The sequence below is a fragment of the Lacerta agilis genome, chromosome 12, assembly GCF_009819535.1.
Source record: "Lacerta agilis isolate rLacAgi1 chromosome 12, rLacAgi1.pri, whole genome shotgun sequence".
NCBI lineage: Eukaryota > Metazoa > Chordata > Lepidosauria > Squamata > Lacertidae > Lacerta > Lacerta agilis.
The window spans coordinates 33,919,626-33,937,899 of NC_046323.1; the positions used below are offsets into that span (position 1 = coordinate 33,919,626).

The 18,274-nt window shown below is 40.2% G+C and overlaps 1 protein-coding gene across 1 annotated transcript in view; it reads left to right on the forward strand.

Annotated features, from left to right (window-relative positions):
* The first annotated feature begins 1,376 nt into the window (after positions 1-1,376).
* The window catches only part of LOC117055729 (macrophage mannose receptor 1-like), a 41,246-nt gene continuing 24,348 nt past the window's right edge, over positions 1,377-18,274 (forward strand). Inside the window, 13 exon segments of the mRNA XM_033165507.1 lie at positions 1,377-1,540; positions 3,370-3,771; positions 5,165-5,338; positions 6,802-6,966; positions 7,656-7,769; positions 9,148-9,291; positions 10,267-10,449; positions 10,954-11,111; positions 11,791-11,904; positions 14,213-14,328; positions 15,163-15,311; positions 15,999-16,198; positions 17,391-17,512. Coding sequence (XP_033021398.1) covers positions 1,480-1,540; positions 3,370-3,771; positions 5,165-5,338; positions 6,802-6,966; positions 7,656-7,769; positions 9,148-9,291; positions 10,267-10,449; positions 10,954-11,111; positions 11,791-11,904; positions 14,213-14,328; positions 15,163-15,311; positions 15,999-16,198; positions 17,391-17,512 — 2,102 coding nt within the window. The 5' untranslated portion in view covers positions 1,377-1,479.

The window sequence follows — 18,274 nt, forward strand, 5'->3', positions numbered from 1 at the left end:
GCCTATTCCTCTTAAGCCCCCTGACCACCATCTTCCCTGCTAAACTAACCTGCTGCATAAGGTGAAGTCCAAGATGCCAGCCCAACGCCACTGTTGAAGGAAGAGTCAGCTGCCACTCCAGTCCGCTTCTGTATGTGGAATGATAAAGAGAAGCAGTGCAGCTAATTGAGTTTAGACCCTGGACTCAATGGTCTTAAGGGGCCCTCCTTTTAGATTGCAATTTGCATTACTTCAGTTCTGAAGCACAGAATCAGCATCTCTCCCCCACACTCCCGGCGATTCCATTATTTACAAGCTGCTTCCATATTCCTGATTTGTTATAGCAAAGCAAAACAAGAAAAACACATTTGCCAAACATAATTTTACCAAAAAAAAGAAATATTATGAACACATGCCGTTTTGCATTTTAAACTCATTTAAATTGTAGTACCTTCATGACTACAGGAATAAAATACAGTTAGCTTCTGCAGCCCCAGAAAGGATAATATATTTTGTCCTGTCGGGGGGGGGCATAACTAAATATATAATAAGAATATTTTTTTTAAAGCAGAAGTAAAATGAGCCTCTGCAACCATGCCTAGTCAGCTGCAACCATGACTATACACACACACACACACACACACACACACACACACACACACACACACACACACACAATATGGTTTAAAATTAGATGGGGGAACCACCTGCTGAGTTTCCTGCATTGCAGGGGGGTTGGACTAGATGACCCTCAGGGTCCCATCCAATTCTACGATTCTATGATTCTAAGAAGGTAGGATACTGTGTGGATCATTGTCAGCCCAATGGGTTCCAGCATATCTATATCATAGCAGGTGCTAATGTGCTGTTGAGTGAAAGGCAGGCAACGACACCATTGCACACCTACACCAAAATATGAATTTTGTGAGCAGTTTTAAGGTCTGTAGCTAGAAAAAATGATATAAAAGTAATAAAGAAATTTAAAGAAATAGTAAAAATGAAATTTAGTTCTCCAGAAATATAAAGAGACTCATCAAGGCATTTCAACTATTGGGTGTTTAAAAAAAAATAAAATCCTTCTAAATGTGAAGCTCAATGTAAGACGTCACCAGTTATGAAGAAAGAGTCCCGTACATATATGGGTTATATATCCTGCTACCCACCTGCTGACTTCTCCCTGTAACCAAGAAAGATTTCCTCCTTTTATATCAGTGGCTCCCAACCTTTAAGATTCAAAGGACCCCTTTCAACCCCCCAAAAAAATTCAAGAGGATTTTCTGGCCCTGGTATACTGTATTCAGACTGAGTGCACTGCTGAATTTGCCAAAGACAAAAAATTGCAGTATTGCATAATTTGGCATTGTGTACAATATAACATGTCAAACACAGAAGTGAAATTTTCATTCTGCCTGGCTCATTTATGAAGAAGTAACTGAAAAGCAGCAGACTCTGATTTGTCTTCTTTCCATGGGATCTGTGTGGTAGGTTTGGTTGTGGCCAATGCCTTCCTTTTTGCTCCTAAATCTCTTGGTCCTCATTCAAGTGACTTTTCAGGTACCAGGTAAGCTCCGCCATTGTTACTTTAGTAAGTGAAGGTGCATCTTCAATAAATTTAACTGTTGACATTTCAATCATCTTCTGGAAGTTAATGTTGCGCCGTTAAAGTTAAATCCATGCAACAGGAGATACAATGAGAATTAATTAAACATTGAATCTGCATATAGAAATAATATCAGGTTTAAATTACAATAACAACATAATTTTGAATGTAAATTTACATCATGAGTTTTTACTGTTGCAAGAAAGAATTTGTTCTTTCTTTATGCAACACTCCGCTGTATCCTGTTACTTTCTTTTTCACTATATAAAAATGAACTGTAAATATAAGAAATGCGTCAACAATAACATTTTAACAATATTAAACAAGAAGGATATCTGACATATTTATGTACGCAACAAAAAAGGCATCTTTTGTTGTTTCCATTGGTGTCCTTTTAACTGACATAGAGCTCTTTGATCCAGTGGAGCCTTTTGTCAGGAGACAATATGTGCCATTTCTCCTTCCTCACGTGCTTCCCAAGCTGTGCCAAGGGGTCTCCCAAGTCTCTGGAGCAAATTGGGAGGAAATATATGATGTGCAGGAGGAATGGGGAATTGCCAAAATATTGCCTTCCTCCCTGTTTTGCGAACAGAAAACTGCAGGATCACAGATCCTTCCTTCAGAGTGAAGGATCCCACTGAGTGCATTCCCTGCACTTTAGCAAATCTAAATTACACCTTTTCCTCATGAAAGGAAAGCTTCGTATCCTTACCGTTCTTGAATACAATGTGAAATTTCTCAGGTTATTTATTGGTATGGTTGGAGTGTTATAATCATGTAGCCTACATGACTGTTTTTGACTGTATCTATTAGGTAAGAATTTGTCCTGGTATTTTTATGACTGTTGATGCTAGTTTTAGGATACTGTATTTCTCGTGTCTTATGTGTATTGATTTATTTATTTTAAAAAATTCACCATCAGACTAATTCCTACTGATGGGCGGTATAGCAAATGGTTTTAATTACATAAATAAATAGGAAATCAGTTTGTCACCACATATTGAGGGCCATAGAAGATGTCTTGGTTTTAATAAAAGCAGAGATGTGGGGAATATTTGGATCAGATCAATGGTTTGGTAAGGCGAGAGGAGCTAAACCTTTTTCCAGCTACACATTTGTCCAAATCCTCCACCAAAGCTGTTTTTAGCCATGGGGCAGATAAAAAATTTTCACAGAATGCAAGTGCCAACATATTATTCCCTGTACAGTGCAGGGTAGGGTGTGTGTATGTGGCAGGGGGGCAGATAGCTTCAGGGCACAGGTGTGGAAGGATAGGTGAACCTGCTCACATCTGTTCTCCAATCCAAATTGTCCCCATCCCATGCTTTTTGCAATAAATAAATAAATAACAATTAGGAAGATTCAATCTCAGATGTCTCACATCATGTCCAGTTTGGCACTCAAAAGTAGTGAAATATACATATTTTTTAAAATTCCTTTTTTTAAAAAAAAAAGCTTTATAAAGGTACGGGTTTTTTGTTTTAAAAATGCAGCATTTTGAGAACAATCAAATGATTAAAAACTTATTCAGAATAAAATAAACTGCAAACAGGATTTGCAAGAAGGACATCAAAGTCAGTGTCCTGGCTAGGAATTAAGCAAGTTATGGACCTCTGATAAATAAGATGCAACACTGTAAAATGCAGAATTAACACAGGAGCCATTTCTCTCTTTGCTCTTTCAATCTTGTTGCCTCTTGGTGTCATCATCCTGCCAGTGGCTGCCATGTTGGAAGCCATGTGGAATTTTTTCACCATGTTCCTACTCTTCTTCCTCTCTTGATTTTGCAGAAAGTGACAGCTTTCTGATACAAAATGAAAACCTCAAGCTTTGTATACAACCTCAGAAATCTCGTTCCATCACCCTGGTCAACTGCGATGAGGATAATGAGTGGCAACATTTCAAGTGGGTTTCCGAAGACCGGATCTTGAACATGGCAGTGAAGTTATGCCTGGCAGTGCCTTCCAAGTCAGACCTGGTTGCACTCACCCTCTCCCCCTGTAATGAGACGGCTGAACTTCAGAAATGGGAATGCAGAAATGAGAGCCTCCTTGCACTCAAACAGGGAGATTTGTTTCTAAATCCTGAAGGTGGCCAAAAAAGTCGTCTTATACTTTCTAAAGTAGCCACCAGCAAGAGTACCTGGAAGATCTATGGAATGAAAGACAGTTTGTGTTCCAAGGGCTATGAAGGTAAAATTAGAGAGTTAATCCTCTTTCTTTACAAAATAAAAAATAAAAAAAACCTTCCAGTAGCACCTTAGAGACCAACTAAGTTTGTTCTCTAAGGTGACTTAGAGACTAAGTTGGTCTCTAAGGTGCTACTGGAAGGATTTTTTTTATTTTTTATTATTTTGTTTTGACTATGGCAGACCAACACGGCTACCTACCTGTAACCTCTTTCTTTAGATACTCAGCTGGTGTATCTGCTTCCAGCATGCTGAATCCCCTACATTTGGGACACAAAATAGGTATGATGTAAATCACATAACCATCAGTCCAGACTCCAGCTATATCAGGAGGACAAAATGGGATCTAAAGGCAGAGTACCCGGTACTAAAGAAAGTGGCTCAGCTTAAGCACCAACTATATATATAGCCAGGGAATTTAAGATCAAATTGAAAATTTAAGCAGCTAAAAAATACCCCCTTCATACATACATACATACATACATACATACATACATACAATACAATTCTCTCACACATCCTTTTTTACATATCAGATGTTCTGTCACACTGAATAGAGTATTTATCACACACCCAATCTCAAATTATGTTCTTTGTGTATATGGGCTGCCATACGTCTGGAATATCCTGTACATAACTGGGATTTGGCCATTGGAAACCGTCTCCGGGTGGAAATTGCTTTAAATGTCTGGGGAAATCTGAATGTATGGCAACCCATGTTGGAAGTGTGGATTTTTGCGAATTTCCTTACAAATATCTCAAAAACTTTTGTGTCCGGATGTTCACTTTTTGAAATATGCCAACCCTATCTGTATATCTCCCTTCCCCCTGGAGGGATGACTGTCCTGTATGGTAATAGCTTTTAGATGTTAACCATACCTTCGTATATCTGATCTAAACATACATATTACTGTTTTATAATAATAATGTTCTGGTTTTTATAGATTTCACACACAGAGCCCAATACTAGATTGCTGCTGACTGTTTGCCTCTGCTGGTTGATGTCCTCAAGTGATGGCTGGGCAGTCAGGAGGGTTCAAGCTTTGGCTAGGTAGAAGCTGGACCAACCAGCATGGGCACCTGAGTGGTGGCACCTTTGGGAACTTAATACCCTTCCTCTACTTTCCTAACCCTGCCTGGAGACACCAGAGGCTGACAATTCACTCCACTTAATGGAGGAATTGCATGCGTTTATTCTGCGTACATGCAAAGAGATGGATGCTCAAAATTCCACTGAGGTGAACATGGAAGCCTGTACACACAAACGGTGCATATCTGAGTTTACATAGAGCCCTGTAGAGGGCTTTGTCTTCGTTATTTCTGCCTTATTTGTGTTTGCCTCTCAATAATGCTCAAAATTATTTCAGCCTAACATGATCTGTCCAATGTTCCTTTAGCTCTGTATACCATAGAAGGCAATAACTTTGGAGCCCCCTGTGTGTTTCCATTCAAGTATAAGAATAAATGGTATGCAAAGTGCATAAGAGATGACGATGGAAATGGATGGCTTTGGTGTGGAACAACAGCAGATGTGGATAGAAACTCTTTAAGTGGATATTGTCCAGTAAAAGGTAAGCACTTAACAATGTTTTGTTTGAGCCTTTGTTTGAGCCTATTGTGTATTTGCTGCTTAGAGGAATGTTTAACCTACAAAGAGAAAAGGGAAGCTGCTATTATTGCCTCATCTTTACAGATTGTGCAATCTAAGAAAAGAAAATGTGGAAAGAACTTTTCCTTTGCAAGTCAGAACAAAATAAATTATCATTAATATCAGGGCCCCCTACAGGATCAAGCCTGCAGTTCTTCATCTAAAAGGAACAGAGATAAGAATGTAGTCCAGTTCAGGCCAAAATCAAAGCGTAGAGCAGACATGGGTCCTTCTGGATATAGCCTGCAGCCAGTTTTCACCTGACTCCTTGGTCCTCACAACCATCACCTGTTCAGTGGGGAGCTGCTGAGAGCAACTGGGTTTTTTGGATGTTGAACAAAGCATGCAGTTTCCCAGACTAAAACAGAGAGGGAACCTGAAGGTACAATTTGAGTGGAGCTACTAAAATTTTAAGGGACCCAGGTGGCGCTGTGGGTTAAACCACAGAGCCTAGGGCTTGCTGATCAGAAGGTCGGTGGTTTGAATCCCTGCCACGGGGTGAGCTCCCGTTGCTCGGTCCCAGCTCCTGCCCACCTAGCAGTTCGAAAGCACGTCAAAGTGCAAGTAGATAAATAGGGACCGCTCCAGCGGGAAGGTAAACGGCGTTTCCGTGCGCTCCCCTGGTTCGCCAGAAGCAGCTTAGTCATGCTGGCCACATGACCCGGAAGCTGTCTGCGGACAAACGCCGGCTCCCTCGGCCTATAGAGTGAGATGAGTGCCACAACCCCAGAGTTGGACACGACAGGACCTGATGGTCAGGGGTCCCTTTACCTTTACCTTACTAAAATTTTAACAGATGCCTCCTTTTCTATGGGGAATAGGTCTCTCTGTGTGATGGTGGGTTAAATTAAGTGTTTGTGCCTGATTCTGGTCTGTCCCAATTTGAGATCTGTCCAGTGGTGGCTCATGGAGTGAGTGGGGTGGAGACCATGGTGTCCTCCCAGCAGCAGTGTCAATGGAGATGGGGTGAAGCAAAACAGCAGTGAGGTGGGAAGAGCTCTGGACTGGTGCCGGCCATACGGGTGCAGGTACATTCATGCATTAGGTATGGATGTTTACAGGGAGAAAGCCAACTCATCAAAACTATCCTGGAACCTGAAGTCCTGATTGCACACAGGGTTTCCAGGTCCTGGGGGAGCACAAATGGTTAGATATCTAATATGTGAACAGTTGGGATGGGGCTTGGGAAGCCATCACTTGATGGGGGAGAGCCAGCGATGCTGCCCCTTGATCACACAAATTCTGTGTTTCTGCAGATTGCTTTGAGTATTCTTTGGAAAACTCAAAGAATCTAGATCATTAAAGAATCAAATATATCTCAGCTGTAGAATTAGCTTAATCACAGGTGATTTGAAGATTTGACACTCAAGTTAACAATGCTTACAGATGACCATGATGAATTCTTCTGGACCAGAAACCACTGGACAGGGGATCTGTATCAGATCAATTCCCACTCAGCTCTAACATGGTACCAAGCAAGAAAAAGTTGCCAGCAACAGAATGCAGAATTATTGAGCATCACCGATTTACATGAACAAGCATACCTGACAGGTAGTACATAACAAGGCATACCTGAAGAAGCAATCAGTGTCTTGTGATATTTTGCTAATTAGTCAATACTGTCTCAGCTCTAAACATAAATTTCATGAAAATTATGAGAAGTGTCTTTCCACTCCTAGAATAGGAGTACACACACAACCTTAAAGTACATTTGCTGCCTTACATAGATGACTTTTTTGTGCAAATCATCGCCTTCCTATTGTTGGTATATTGTTCTTTTGGTGTTTCAAAGTGCCTTTTGGTTGAAAAAATGTAATATATACTTGGAAAATATATAGTAAAATACTTTTGAAACTACATTTATTTATTTTGGTGTTGTATGCACCGTGTTATGTTCTCTTTTAATCAGTGGAATACAATTCTGACTTTGTTGTTGTGAACGAAAAGCTATAATCTTACATTATCTCTCACTTTCCCAATACTTTTAGACATAAGACCCATGTGTCTTCAAAAACTGTATGAAAAGCAGAAATTCATTGGTTGAAACTGATGCTGGTTGAAGCATTGTATCAGCATACCTGATGAAAAGTTTTTTCCTGATTAATTTCTGTTTGGTACCCAGCTTTATGGGGGGCGCGCGAATCTGACAACCTGTTATGTTTTGTTCCTCCCCCCCCTTCATCAATGTAAATCTCCTATCTATATCATACAGTTTAATTGATTTTCTTTTCCGTGAATAGGGTTAATAAATGGTATAGCTACTTATTACTGGATTGGTCTGAACAGTTTGGATCTTGACAGTGGATGGCAGTGGATTGGCAACCACCCTTTCAGATATTTAAACTGGGCTCCAGGTGAGTGAACAACTATGTGCCAACAATCAGATCAATACTGAACAACATTGCTGCTTAATATTCAGGCACAAATGCCAAAAATAATTTGAAGAGATTTACAGGAGGTTAGAATATGCAGAATATACTACCTAAAGGAATTAGTTTTGAATAATCATGAGGCAGTTAAAAACAATTATTTGTAGCCTTCTTGTAATGATTAAACCCAATAGTTTGTACTGTTAACTTTCCCTAAAAGTTCTTGTACCGTGATTCTGAGAAGATCTGCCACTTTCTGTCCATTCAGCTTCTTCTGTTTTTTAAGAGCTCTGCAGGAGACAGCAATCTTTCAGTGCGCATTCTCCCATCACAGTGTTGAAGTGGTAGGGGAAATGATGCTTAACAGAACCTCAGTTTGTGCCATAATTCTTAAAGTAATGTAAGTTGTCAGGATAACCAGTTTCTGGGATAACCAGTCGTCTGAGAGCCTGCTCTGGCTGGTTACGAAGGTCCGCTGGTTATGAGGGTTCTTGAAGGTCGTGAGGAGTTTTGGGAGTTGCAGAAGGTCTGAAGATGATAGGATAGGCAGCAAGAAGCAAAGCAAAAGGTGTGGCCGAAGAAGCAGAAAGGAGGCCAAATAAAAAAGCACTCAATGCGAGCAAGCTCTCTGTCTCTCTGTCGCATTGTAATAACGAGTGTTTCCGGGCGGGAAACCAGCCTTGTGACCATTCCTGGCATGCTTTTGGGGAGGTGCAGAGGGATCCAGGCTCCAATCTCCAGCCGGATCTTCTTTCCTTCTGCGCAGTAGCGTGGAAGGATTAACAAAGCGGCTATCGCGCGGGGAAACCAAAAACGTATTCCCACATTAAGTGCCCTCCTCCTGCATAGAATATGTAACTGTGGTGTAATTCAGTAGTCACAATCCAGTGAAAAAGTACCTGAACCCAAACAGAGATTTCCAGTTATCAGGTAAGATCACAGATCATGCACATCCACCCACTTCCAGTTGCATAGCGGATACACATTTGGACTTATTTTCCAGCTCAGGTGGTTTGCTTCATTGTTCACCAGTAAAGGTGATTAGACTGAAGATATGGTGATAAGATGGTGGCTCCACAATTATGGAATGCAATTCCAGGAGAGATTAGGCAGGCTCACACTTTTAAAGAAGCCTTTTCAAAAGCTCTTGATAAAGGGGCAATGGATGGATGAGGTTAGTTTACTGGGAAGTGGCTCATTTATTATTGTTCTATGCTGGTTTGTTTCAACTTTATCGTTTCTGGCCATATATATTTTAAATGGTTTTGTGCTAATTTAAAATATTGTGAAAGATCTACTCAAACTGCAGCATTGCAGTGTTAACACAGGACTCAATGACCACTTGCCTCACACTTTCTTAAAGGGAGCCCATCCCCAGAAACAGAAAAAATCTGTGGATCAATGCAGTCTAAGAATGGCAAGTGGGGGAATGATAAGTGTCAAGAGAAACTTGGATACATTTGTAAAAAAGAAAACTCTTCAATAGATGCTTCTGTTATTCCTTCAGGTAGGATTATAAACTGGGAATGAAGTTTACCTATATTTATATAATTGTATCATCATTATGTATAGAGGGTGCCAGAGTCCAAAATTACATTTCTAACAGTAATACAGGTTTTGCTGTTTGTAGGGGCATATGTAATGGGAAATGTTTGATTGGACAGAGATGGCTGAGAGTATTTTGTCTATCAGTAAAGACCTCAGGTATAAAGGCTGCGGGCAGGCTTTTACCGGAGGCAGGCCCAGTTGGTCAATCAGTGCCGCCTGGGCTCATTCCCAGGGGTTAAAATTGCAATCCGACCTGGAAATTTTCTCTCTGACCTTTCTCTCGCTGGATCTCCCTCCCTCCCTCCCTCCCTCCCTTTCATTATACTGGTTTTTTGAACCACGAACTTGCTATGGACCATGTCGACCACTGTATTTGGGGCCAGGCAAATTGGCACAGGCCATTGGTTTTCGCTTATGTCATAGCAATCGTCACAACTTTGTGAGGCATCGGGTAAACCTTGGTCTTGGCTGGAGAGGAGATTGTAGACTCTGCCTTCCCCTCCTTGGTGGAAGGTATCCTGTTAAAGGGATCCAGGAGAAGCAGCTTCTGTCTGGTGCCCAGATGGGGACAGGGCCATAGCATTCCTCCAACGAGGACCCCTCGGGGGGTACCCCTATTTGATGTAGGTCATAGGGCCCCCCTAGTGGTAGTTTAGCCTTAGATGCACTCCCAGCAGACAGGCTGGAGTACTGTAGTCTCGCTTCACCCAATACCTGTGCCAAATTATTCACACCTGTAACAAATAAAGTTGTGGCCTATTTTAACTGATAAAACCTATATACAGTTGTCTTGTCTGGTTATTCACCCCCTTAGGGAAACTGTGGGGTCATGGGGTCCTGGCACACAAGTGAGTCAATGACAACATAATGGCAGATCAATCTTTTTAAAGCTCATCCACTCATGCAATCTTAGATATATTTGTTTTCTTTTTAGATGGCTTTAAACCAATTAAATGTCCAGATGGCTGGGCTGCATATGCAGGTCACTGTTACCGCCTTAACAGAGACCTTAAGACATGGAAGAATGCGTTATGGTCCTGTCGAAAGGAAGGTGGAGATTTAATAAGTATACACAACATTGAAGAATACAGCTTTGTCATTTCTCAGCTAGGCTACAGTGAGTACATCCAGAAAATTCTGTTTTCCTGGTATTTGGTGTGTGTAAAAGAGAGAGGGTGGGGTTTTTCTCCCAACCACATACAATTATACAATGTTACTAAGGCCCTCCCCTGTTGAAAAGCACCACGGAGCAATAGTCTGTTGAAGTGATTAAGGTGCACAAACAAATCAAATATGAGAGATGACGCTGACTATTATAGCCTTCCACAACCTAGTGCACTTCCATCAACCTCAGTCAATATCACCAATGGTCAGGGATGATTACAGTTACAACTCAAAATATTTGCAAAGCACCAGCTTGGTGAATGCTGGTCAATTAGACACTACTCATTTGTAGTTCTGTATTCCATTAATCTTTATGTAGGTAGTTGCACATGTCAAACTGAGCTACAGTTCAAAATGGTCTCCCATTTCCAAATCTATGCACCATAGAGCTGTGTGAAATAGGATCCTAGGCACTCTGAACTGAGGACAAATAAATAAGATGGCTTTATGTTCTTAGAACCAACAGATCTTCTATGGATAGGACTGAATGACCAGAAGATTCAGATGTATTATGAATGGAGTGATGGTTCTACCGTGACATTCACCAAGTGGCAGAAAGGAAAACCACAACAAATAAATGATGTGCAAAATGAATGTGTCATCATGAATGGGGAGGTAAAAATATGAATCCTATAAGAGAGATGTATTTCCCTTGGTCCTCAATACATTTATTCAGCCTATTAGACAAAAGATTGAATAAATGGATTGAGGGCCAATCTGGCACATTGAGAGCTAAAATTCAGAGAATGGTTTAACAATCATTCCCTCTTTCTAGGCTGCCCTAGGAATTGAAACTCTGTTTGGCTTCACTTGCCAACCCCATCATCTCCTAGACCTTACCCCAAAATGCCCACACCTCACCAACTTCCACACCACACACTTACCTTCACTAATCCCTTGAATTTTCTCCAGCCAAGTGGAATCAATTCTTCTTAAATTTCTATACTGTCCTTCATCTGAGGATCACAGGCTGGTTTACAATGGCAGTACTGGAAACAGATTACCAGGCCAGCTGGCTGGCCACTGCTTCCTCCTTCCTGCACTGCTCTCTCTGCCATCGTGCCAACTCAATGTCCTAATCAGCAGCAGCAGAAGTATCAGATCCTCAAACTGAATACTTCATTAGTTTCAGCTGAAGATTTCAGTGAAGTTCAAATGTAATAGGAATTTTGTGAAGTTGTCCAACTCATGCAAAAATTGAAAGCTTTGCATTGACACAAAGACATCAAGCAAGAAGAAAATGAGTGGACCCCTCTTCACTTATATTTGTATTTCTTCACATTCCCATCTCTAGAATGGGTACTGGGCTGATTATTTCTGTGAAGTGGAACTTGGTTACATCTGTAAAAGACAACCTTTGGCATTTCTTCCTGGAGAACCTGAAATCGCTGATCCAAATTGCCAGAAAGTAAGTCTAAAGTAAACTGTGTAGTGAATTAAAAAGTGAAATATGCATAGACACCAACTATTTCTATTCTTAAAACTGTCCATTAATGCAGAGGTATCTCTAGCCTTGAGGTGAGCTGTAAAATTTATCTTCCCCCACCCCTCCAATTTTGCACCCTTCCTATGGCCACTCAAGCCTCTTCTCCTCTCTTCAGCAACTACACATGGGTCAGCTTTCTTTGCTTCTTTTCCTTTTTACTGCTGACCGCGGAAAGGCTGCTTTATCAAAGATTGAAAGACAATATCAATTTGGATAAAGTTTCAATAAAGAGTTTCTAATCAATAGAGTTACTGCTCCCCCCCCCAAAAAAAAATAGGGTAATTATACCCTTGTGACTATTAGTAGGGAAGAGCCCTTTTTTGCTGATCTTACATTAAAAAAAACCCCAATATAAGCACCCATGGATCTAAAACGGCTACTACATCAACTATTTCTTATTTTTAATCATTTGTTTCCAGAATGTTTAAACTTGAGATCAGATCCACTACATATATGCAAGATACCCTGCTTCCACTGCCAACAACAGCAGGAAACATTCCCATATATCTGTCTTAGTCTCCAAGGCATCAAGTGCTAAGAGTAATCAATCTCACTTGGAACCAAGTATTCTTCACTTCTTATGGATCATAGCTAGTAGTCAAAATGTGGTGGAGGTGCTTATGGGAGTATTTGCTTACAGGGGCGGTGCAATTCCTTCATTTGATTCAGATAATGGTCTGCATGCATTTGTGAATTTTCCTTTGAATGCATGAAGCATTCACTAGTTCAGAGAAAGATATGGGCACGTGGAGATTATGTGTATGTCTTGGAGATGTTATAGGTGCATTGAAGTTCCTTCAACATCGATTCACCGCTTCATATTTTTTAAATATTTCAGTTTTCATTTCAATCTCTAGTTATTGTTCTATTTTAAATTTTTGGTTCACCCAACTGCAATTTTCAAAATAGTGATGGGCACAACTGCTGGTAATGCAAATCAGGGGCAGAGCATATGCTGCAGGCCTTGGATTCAACCCTTGACATTTCAGTAGGATTTTGTACAACACCCCTGTAAACCTTCTGCCATACTGAAGGAGATGAACCAACTGTCTGACTCTGTTGCAGACAGCTTCATATGTTCAGCTCCAGAAACAGTTTGCAAAAGTCACACTCGCCATCTGGATTTCTACCAGATGTTTCCCTAAAATCTGCTCTAGACTCTTGTATCAATTGCCTGGGCTCAGCTCAGTTGGTAGAGCATGCGACTCTTAATCTCAGGGTCATGGGTTCATGCGCCACGTTGGGAAAATTATTCCTGCATTGCATGGAGCTGGTCTAGATGACCCTCATGGTCCCTTCCAACTCTACTGTATGAAATGGCCAATGTATTAATTTCTATGCAGATGTAAAGACTCTTGCACCACTTTAGAGAGTGACAACACTGGCCTAGATCAAAGATGTCTATGCAATTTCTGTGGTACCTCAAGCTGGACGAAGATTCCTGTTTTAATAAACTTTCAGCAGTGTCACTAAAATAAACTCAGTCCCTCAATTCCAGTATGTTTTCAGTAAGTTACTTTAAAGATAATATTCGGATGGTACTGGTTACCTGTTAAACTATCGTATGTTATAAAAGGAACTTCACCACTATGCTGGAGGAGATGCAGTGAAAGAGGGTCGGTACTTCATGCTTCATGTGGTGGGATTGCCCTATAGCTCAAAAAAATTGGAAGGGGGTATTTTTCTAATTAGGCAAAATTACAAAAAGAAAAAAATCCTATACTTAGATCTGATTCTAACGCTCTTATTGATTGGAAGTGGTAATAAATGTAATAATAAAATAAATTAAATATTCCATGTTGTTGTTGTTGTTAAACAGAGAATTGTTAGCAATGTTGCTGACTGCAGAGCAGCTGGAACTAGCTAGTCATTGGAAGGAGGGTTCTGTGTTCATAAAGGAGGGGTGATATTTATATAAAAGAAACCCTCATCTTAAATCATTAGCAGAACTGACATAAAAATGTGCAGTGAGAATAACCTAAATAGAATATAAAGGATAACCAGTAAATAGATTTGAATTGGTTATGTAGTGGTAAATATATATAATATAAGTAACCACAGAAAGGGGGGAGGGGGTCGATATTAAGATTTGGTTTTTTAAATTGCTTATGTAAATTTATCTTTGTTATAATATTTGTAAAATGAGAAAATAAAATTATAAAAAAACACCTCGGTGTCTCCAACCTAATACTGCAATAATAAGTGGTGGTTGTTTCTTTTATATTGACAGGATTGGAAAAGGCACGGTGTCTATTGTTATTTAATTGGACAAACATTTTTAACGTTTTCAGAAGCAAAGAAATTCTGCGAAACAAATAAGGGATCTCTGACTTCTGTGGAAAACAGGTACTAAAAAGATTTTCCTTCCAGAAGAAAGGAACAAATAGAAGTGTTTTTAATATCGATAAAATGCAAAATTGGTTTATTTCTGAATATTCTAAGATTACAAGCAGAGAAATAATTGATTATGGATTGTGCTGGTACATGCAATATGTAGGTGTATTGCTTAGTGACAGTGAAACTGAAAGCTTAGGGAATGTGTGTGTTTTTACCTTTTACTTTGAATAGTACTAAGGTCAATATACCCAACTGGTTCAATGACACTCTTGCAACAGACCCACCTAGGCACCACATAAGACTAAAGCTGTCTACACACCATACATTTGACTCACACACCCCGGAAAAAAAGAATCATGAGAACTGTAGTTTATTAAGGGTACTTTGAATTACAGCTCTGTGAGGGGTAAACCACAGTTCCCAGCATTCTTGAGTTGTGTATGCTTTACACAGCCCCTCTGTGTCAGGCAGCACAGCCACATAAGGCATTTAGAACATTTATCTCTTTGTTTTCATTTGAACACACATACACCCAATTTATGCGAAGGTAGCTGAAGTTAACTAATTATATAGCTACCTTCTGCATGTGATCTCCTTCTGCACCTGAAGATCTCCTTCAGCATTTTGATCAGCAGGACGAAAGCATATTTCTCATATAAATTACAGGTATCACCATCCACAATGATTCTGTAGTGGAGTCTGACACTTTGGATTTATGTTGTTGAACTCACATCTGCTTTGATGTACAGAGTGGCCAACTCCAGTATGTCCTGAAAATTAACTTTTTCTTAAAAAAAAGAAGCACCCACTTTTAATGGATTTATTACTCATTTTTCTCCACAGGTATGAACAGGCTTACCTGACTAGTCTAGTTGGGCTTCGTTCTGAAAAATATTTCTGGATTGGCCTTTCAGGCGCACAGCAATCAGGGACATTTAACTGGACCAATGGAGATGGTGTTCTGTTTACCCACTGGAATTCAGCAATGCCTGGTAATAATAACAATAATAACAATAACAATAATAATAATAATAATAATAAGAAGAAGAAGAAGAAGAACAATAAGGTCTGCTGCCTGGTTCCCTGTAACTTCAATTCTTGCAGTGGGGGATCTACCAGAAGGACCTCAGGGCTGATCTCAGTGTCCAGGCTGAACAATGGGAGTGGATATGCTCCTTCAGGTATACAGGGCTGAAGCCGTTTATGGCTTTAAAGGTCAGTGCCAACACTTTGAATTGTGCTTGGAAATGTATTGGAAGCCAATGCAGATCCTTTGGGACCAATGTTATATGGTCCCGGCGACTGCTCCCAGTCACCAATCTAGCTGCCACATTCTGGGTTAGCTGTAGTTTATGAGTTGCCTTCAAAGGTAGCCCCACGTAAAGCACATTGGAGTAGTCCAGGTGGGAGATAACCAGAGCATGCACCACTCTAGTGAGACAGGGTGAAGGCAGATAAGGTGTCAGCCGGCATAACAGGTGGAGATGGTAGACTGCTGCCCTGGACGCAGAATTAACCTGCATTGGACAGCTGTGTGTTAAGTACTTCCTGAAGCCTAGTTGGAATGATATTTCACAAAGGGCTTCTACATTATTATTATTATTATTAGCAGTAGTAGTAGTTTTACACATATGAACAGAAATTCAATTGACGTGGCTCTTGTCTTGTGTCTCCAAAAGGGCAACATCTTGGCTGTGTTGCCATGAGAACTGGGACTGCAGCTGGATTGTGGGATGTTGTGAACTGTGAAGAGGAGGCAGCCTTCATCTGCAAACAATGGGCAGAAGGTGTAACAACAACTCCTGCCCCCACACAAAGTCTTCCACCTCCATGCCCAGAAGGATGGCGTTCCAGCAGTACTAGAAATGTGTGCTTCAAGGTAGGCATACCGGTTCTTGCGCCCAAGTTATTGTGTGCTTAAATAGCAAGGCAAGGTAGAAAAGGCTTTTCTCTATCAGCAAACCATTTGAGATATTTGAGGGTGTGGTTTTAGTTTTAAAGTAAATGTTCAGTGCAGGTTTTTGTGATTCTCTTTATTGTGGGGTTTTACTTCAATATTTTGAACTATAGTTTATTTGAAGTACAGGCTTTTTATATTTTAGTGGAGGAGCAGGCAGAATGTAGCTCATTGGGGGGTTAGGAGTAGATCAGAATGGGTTTTTGCCTCTCAACTATAGATCATGGTTAATGATATTATTGGGAGTGTGTCTTTGTCCAGAAGGAATGCTTTCTATGTATCTTTGTCATCTATGAATTCAAACACAGGTTCAAAACAACCAAGAATGTTCATTTCATATTCACCTGAGTCCTAAAATATGTGACTCTGGAGCCTATGGAACTGGAATAAGATTCTAAATGTCTGCTTCATAAGTACCCACCAGGTCTTTCAGATAGTTCACCTTGTGCAACATTGGTTCTGGGAGGAAAAATCCTTCAATTTACATTTTAGAAAGAGTTTTAAATATGCTCACTTATCTTATTAAATGAGATTTACAGCAAAAAATAAAACACAATGCATCTAATTTTCATAGCTATCCAGATTTTTTGCACCCTGCCAGTGACAGAAGCAAAAAAAAGATTTAGGAAACTGGCATTCATCATACTTTTTTTTCTATCAAATGTGACCTTGCCAAAGAAATTGACTTGGGGGACGTAATTTGTGATTTGTCAAAGAAAAGGACCAGAAAAACCTTTTAAATTGAATTGCTATTACTATTTTTGCTACTACAGCTATCTACTCTTCACCAACAGGTCCCAGGGTGGGTTGCAACAATTTAAAATTTAAATAAGTTAAAATGGATTACAGTCACAGGAATAGGGTGAACAATATAAAATGTTTACAGCTGTGTTGGGATAAAAACATGGGTGCTGGAACTGGTTATTGCTCATAAGCAAAAGTAGTCACATCAGATGTATAATATGAAGTTGGAGAACCAATAGAAAAGAGTATCAGGATATGAACCTTGGTTAGGAAATAAAGAAGGGAATTACCAATATTCAGGGAGAGGGAATGTTATAGATTTAAAACAGATTATTATTACTTGCGTTTAATTATATTTTTATGCCTTTAGGCCTTTAAAAAAGAGAAAGAGAGCAAGAAATCTTGGTTTGAAGCACGAGACTTCTGCAGAGCAATTGGAGGAGACCTCGTTTCTGTTCATAGTGAAGAAGAACAGAAAATGCTGTCAGAGTTGTGAGTTTCATATAACGTTAATCCTCATTGCCGCAGAATCAAAAAAAATCTTTTGTTTTAATGGCATTTTAATGTCAGCTTTCCAATTCACACTTCTCAAACCAGTACACACGCCAAAACCGATTTCTCTTTTAAAGTTAACACCCTGAATCCTGCTGCATCACACACTTCAGCCATGCCACAAAACCACGCAGAACCCGAGGCATCACTGGAAAAGGTCACAGCAGCAGTGTCATTCCTCTCCCATGCTTTCCGTGCTTTCCTGAAAGGAAGAGCTGAGACTGGCACCTCCCAGTTTCCCTTTATTCCACTATTCCAATGACCATCTGTCAGGAATGCTTTGATGGTGTTTCCTGCTTGGCAGGGGGTTGTACTGGATGGCCCTTGTGGTCTCCTCCAACTCTATGATTCTATGATTCTATGAACAGCTGACAATGGCCATTTTTGCTTTCTAGACACCCTCCTCAAAATAACACTACATTATCACATACTGTAGTTCCCTCTTTTCTGAGGAGCACGGCACTTCTGCGGAATAAAAGAGGCAACTCCCAGCTGCTTCAACCCAGAAGGAACACAACTGTCCCATCCCCAAATTGCAACATGTACCACAATTTTGCTACCCATGTACAGTCCAGCTGGTTCTGGGGTTGGAGCAGATCAGTTCAACCTTGGTTATTAGCACTTTAAATTGTGACTTTTTAAAGGCATCTTTTGCTTGCATCCATAGCAAAAGGGACAATTTAATTGTTTTTTATATACTCG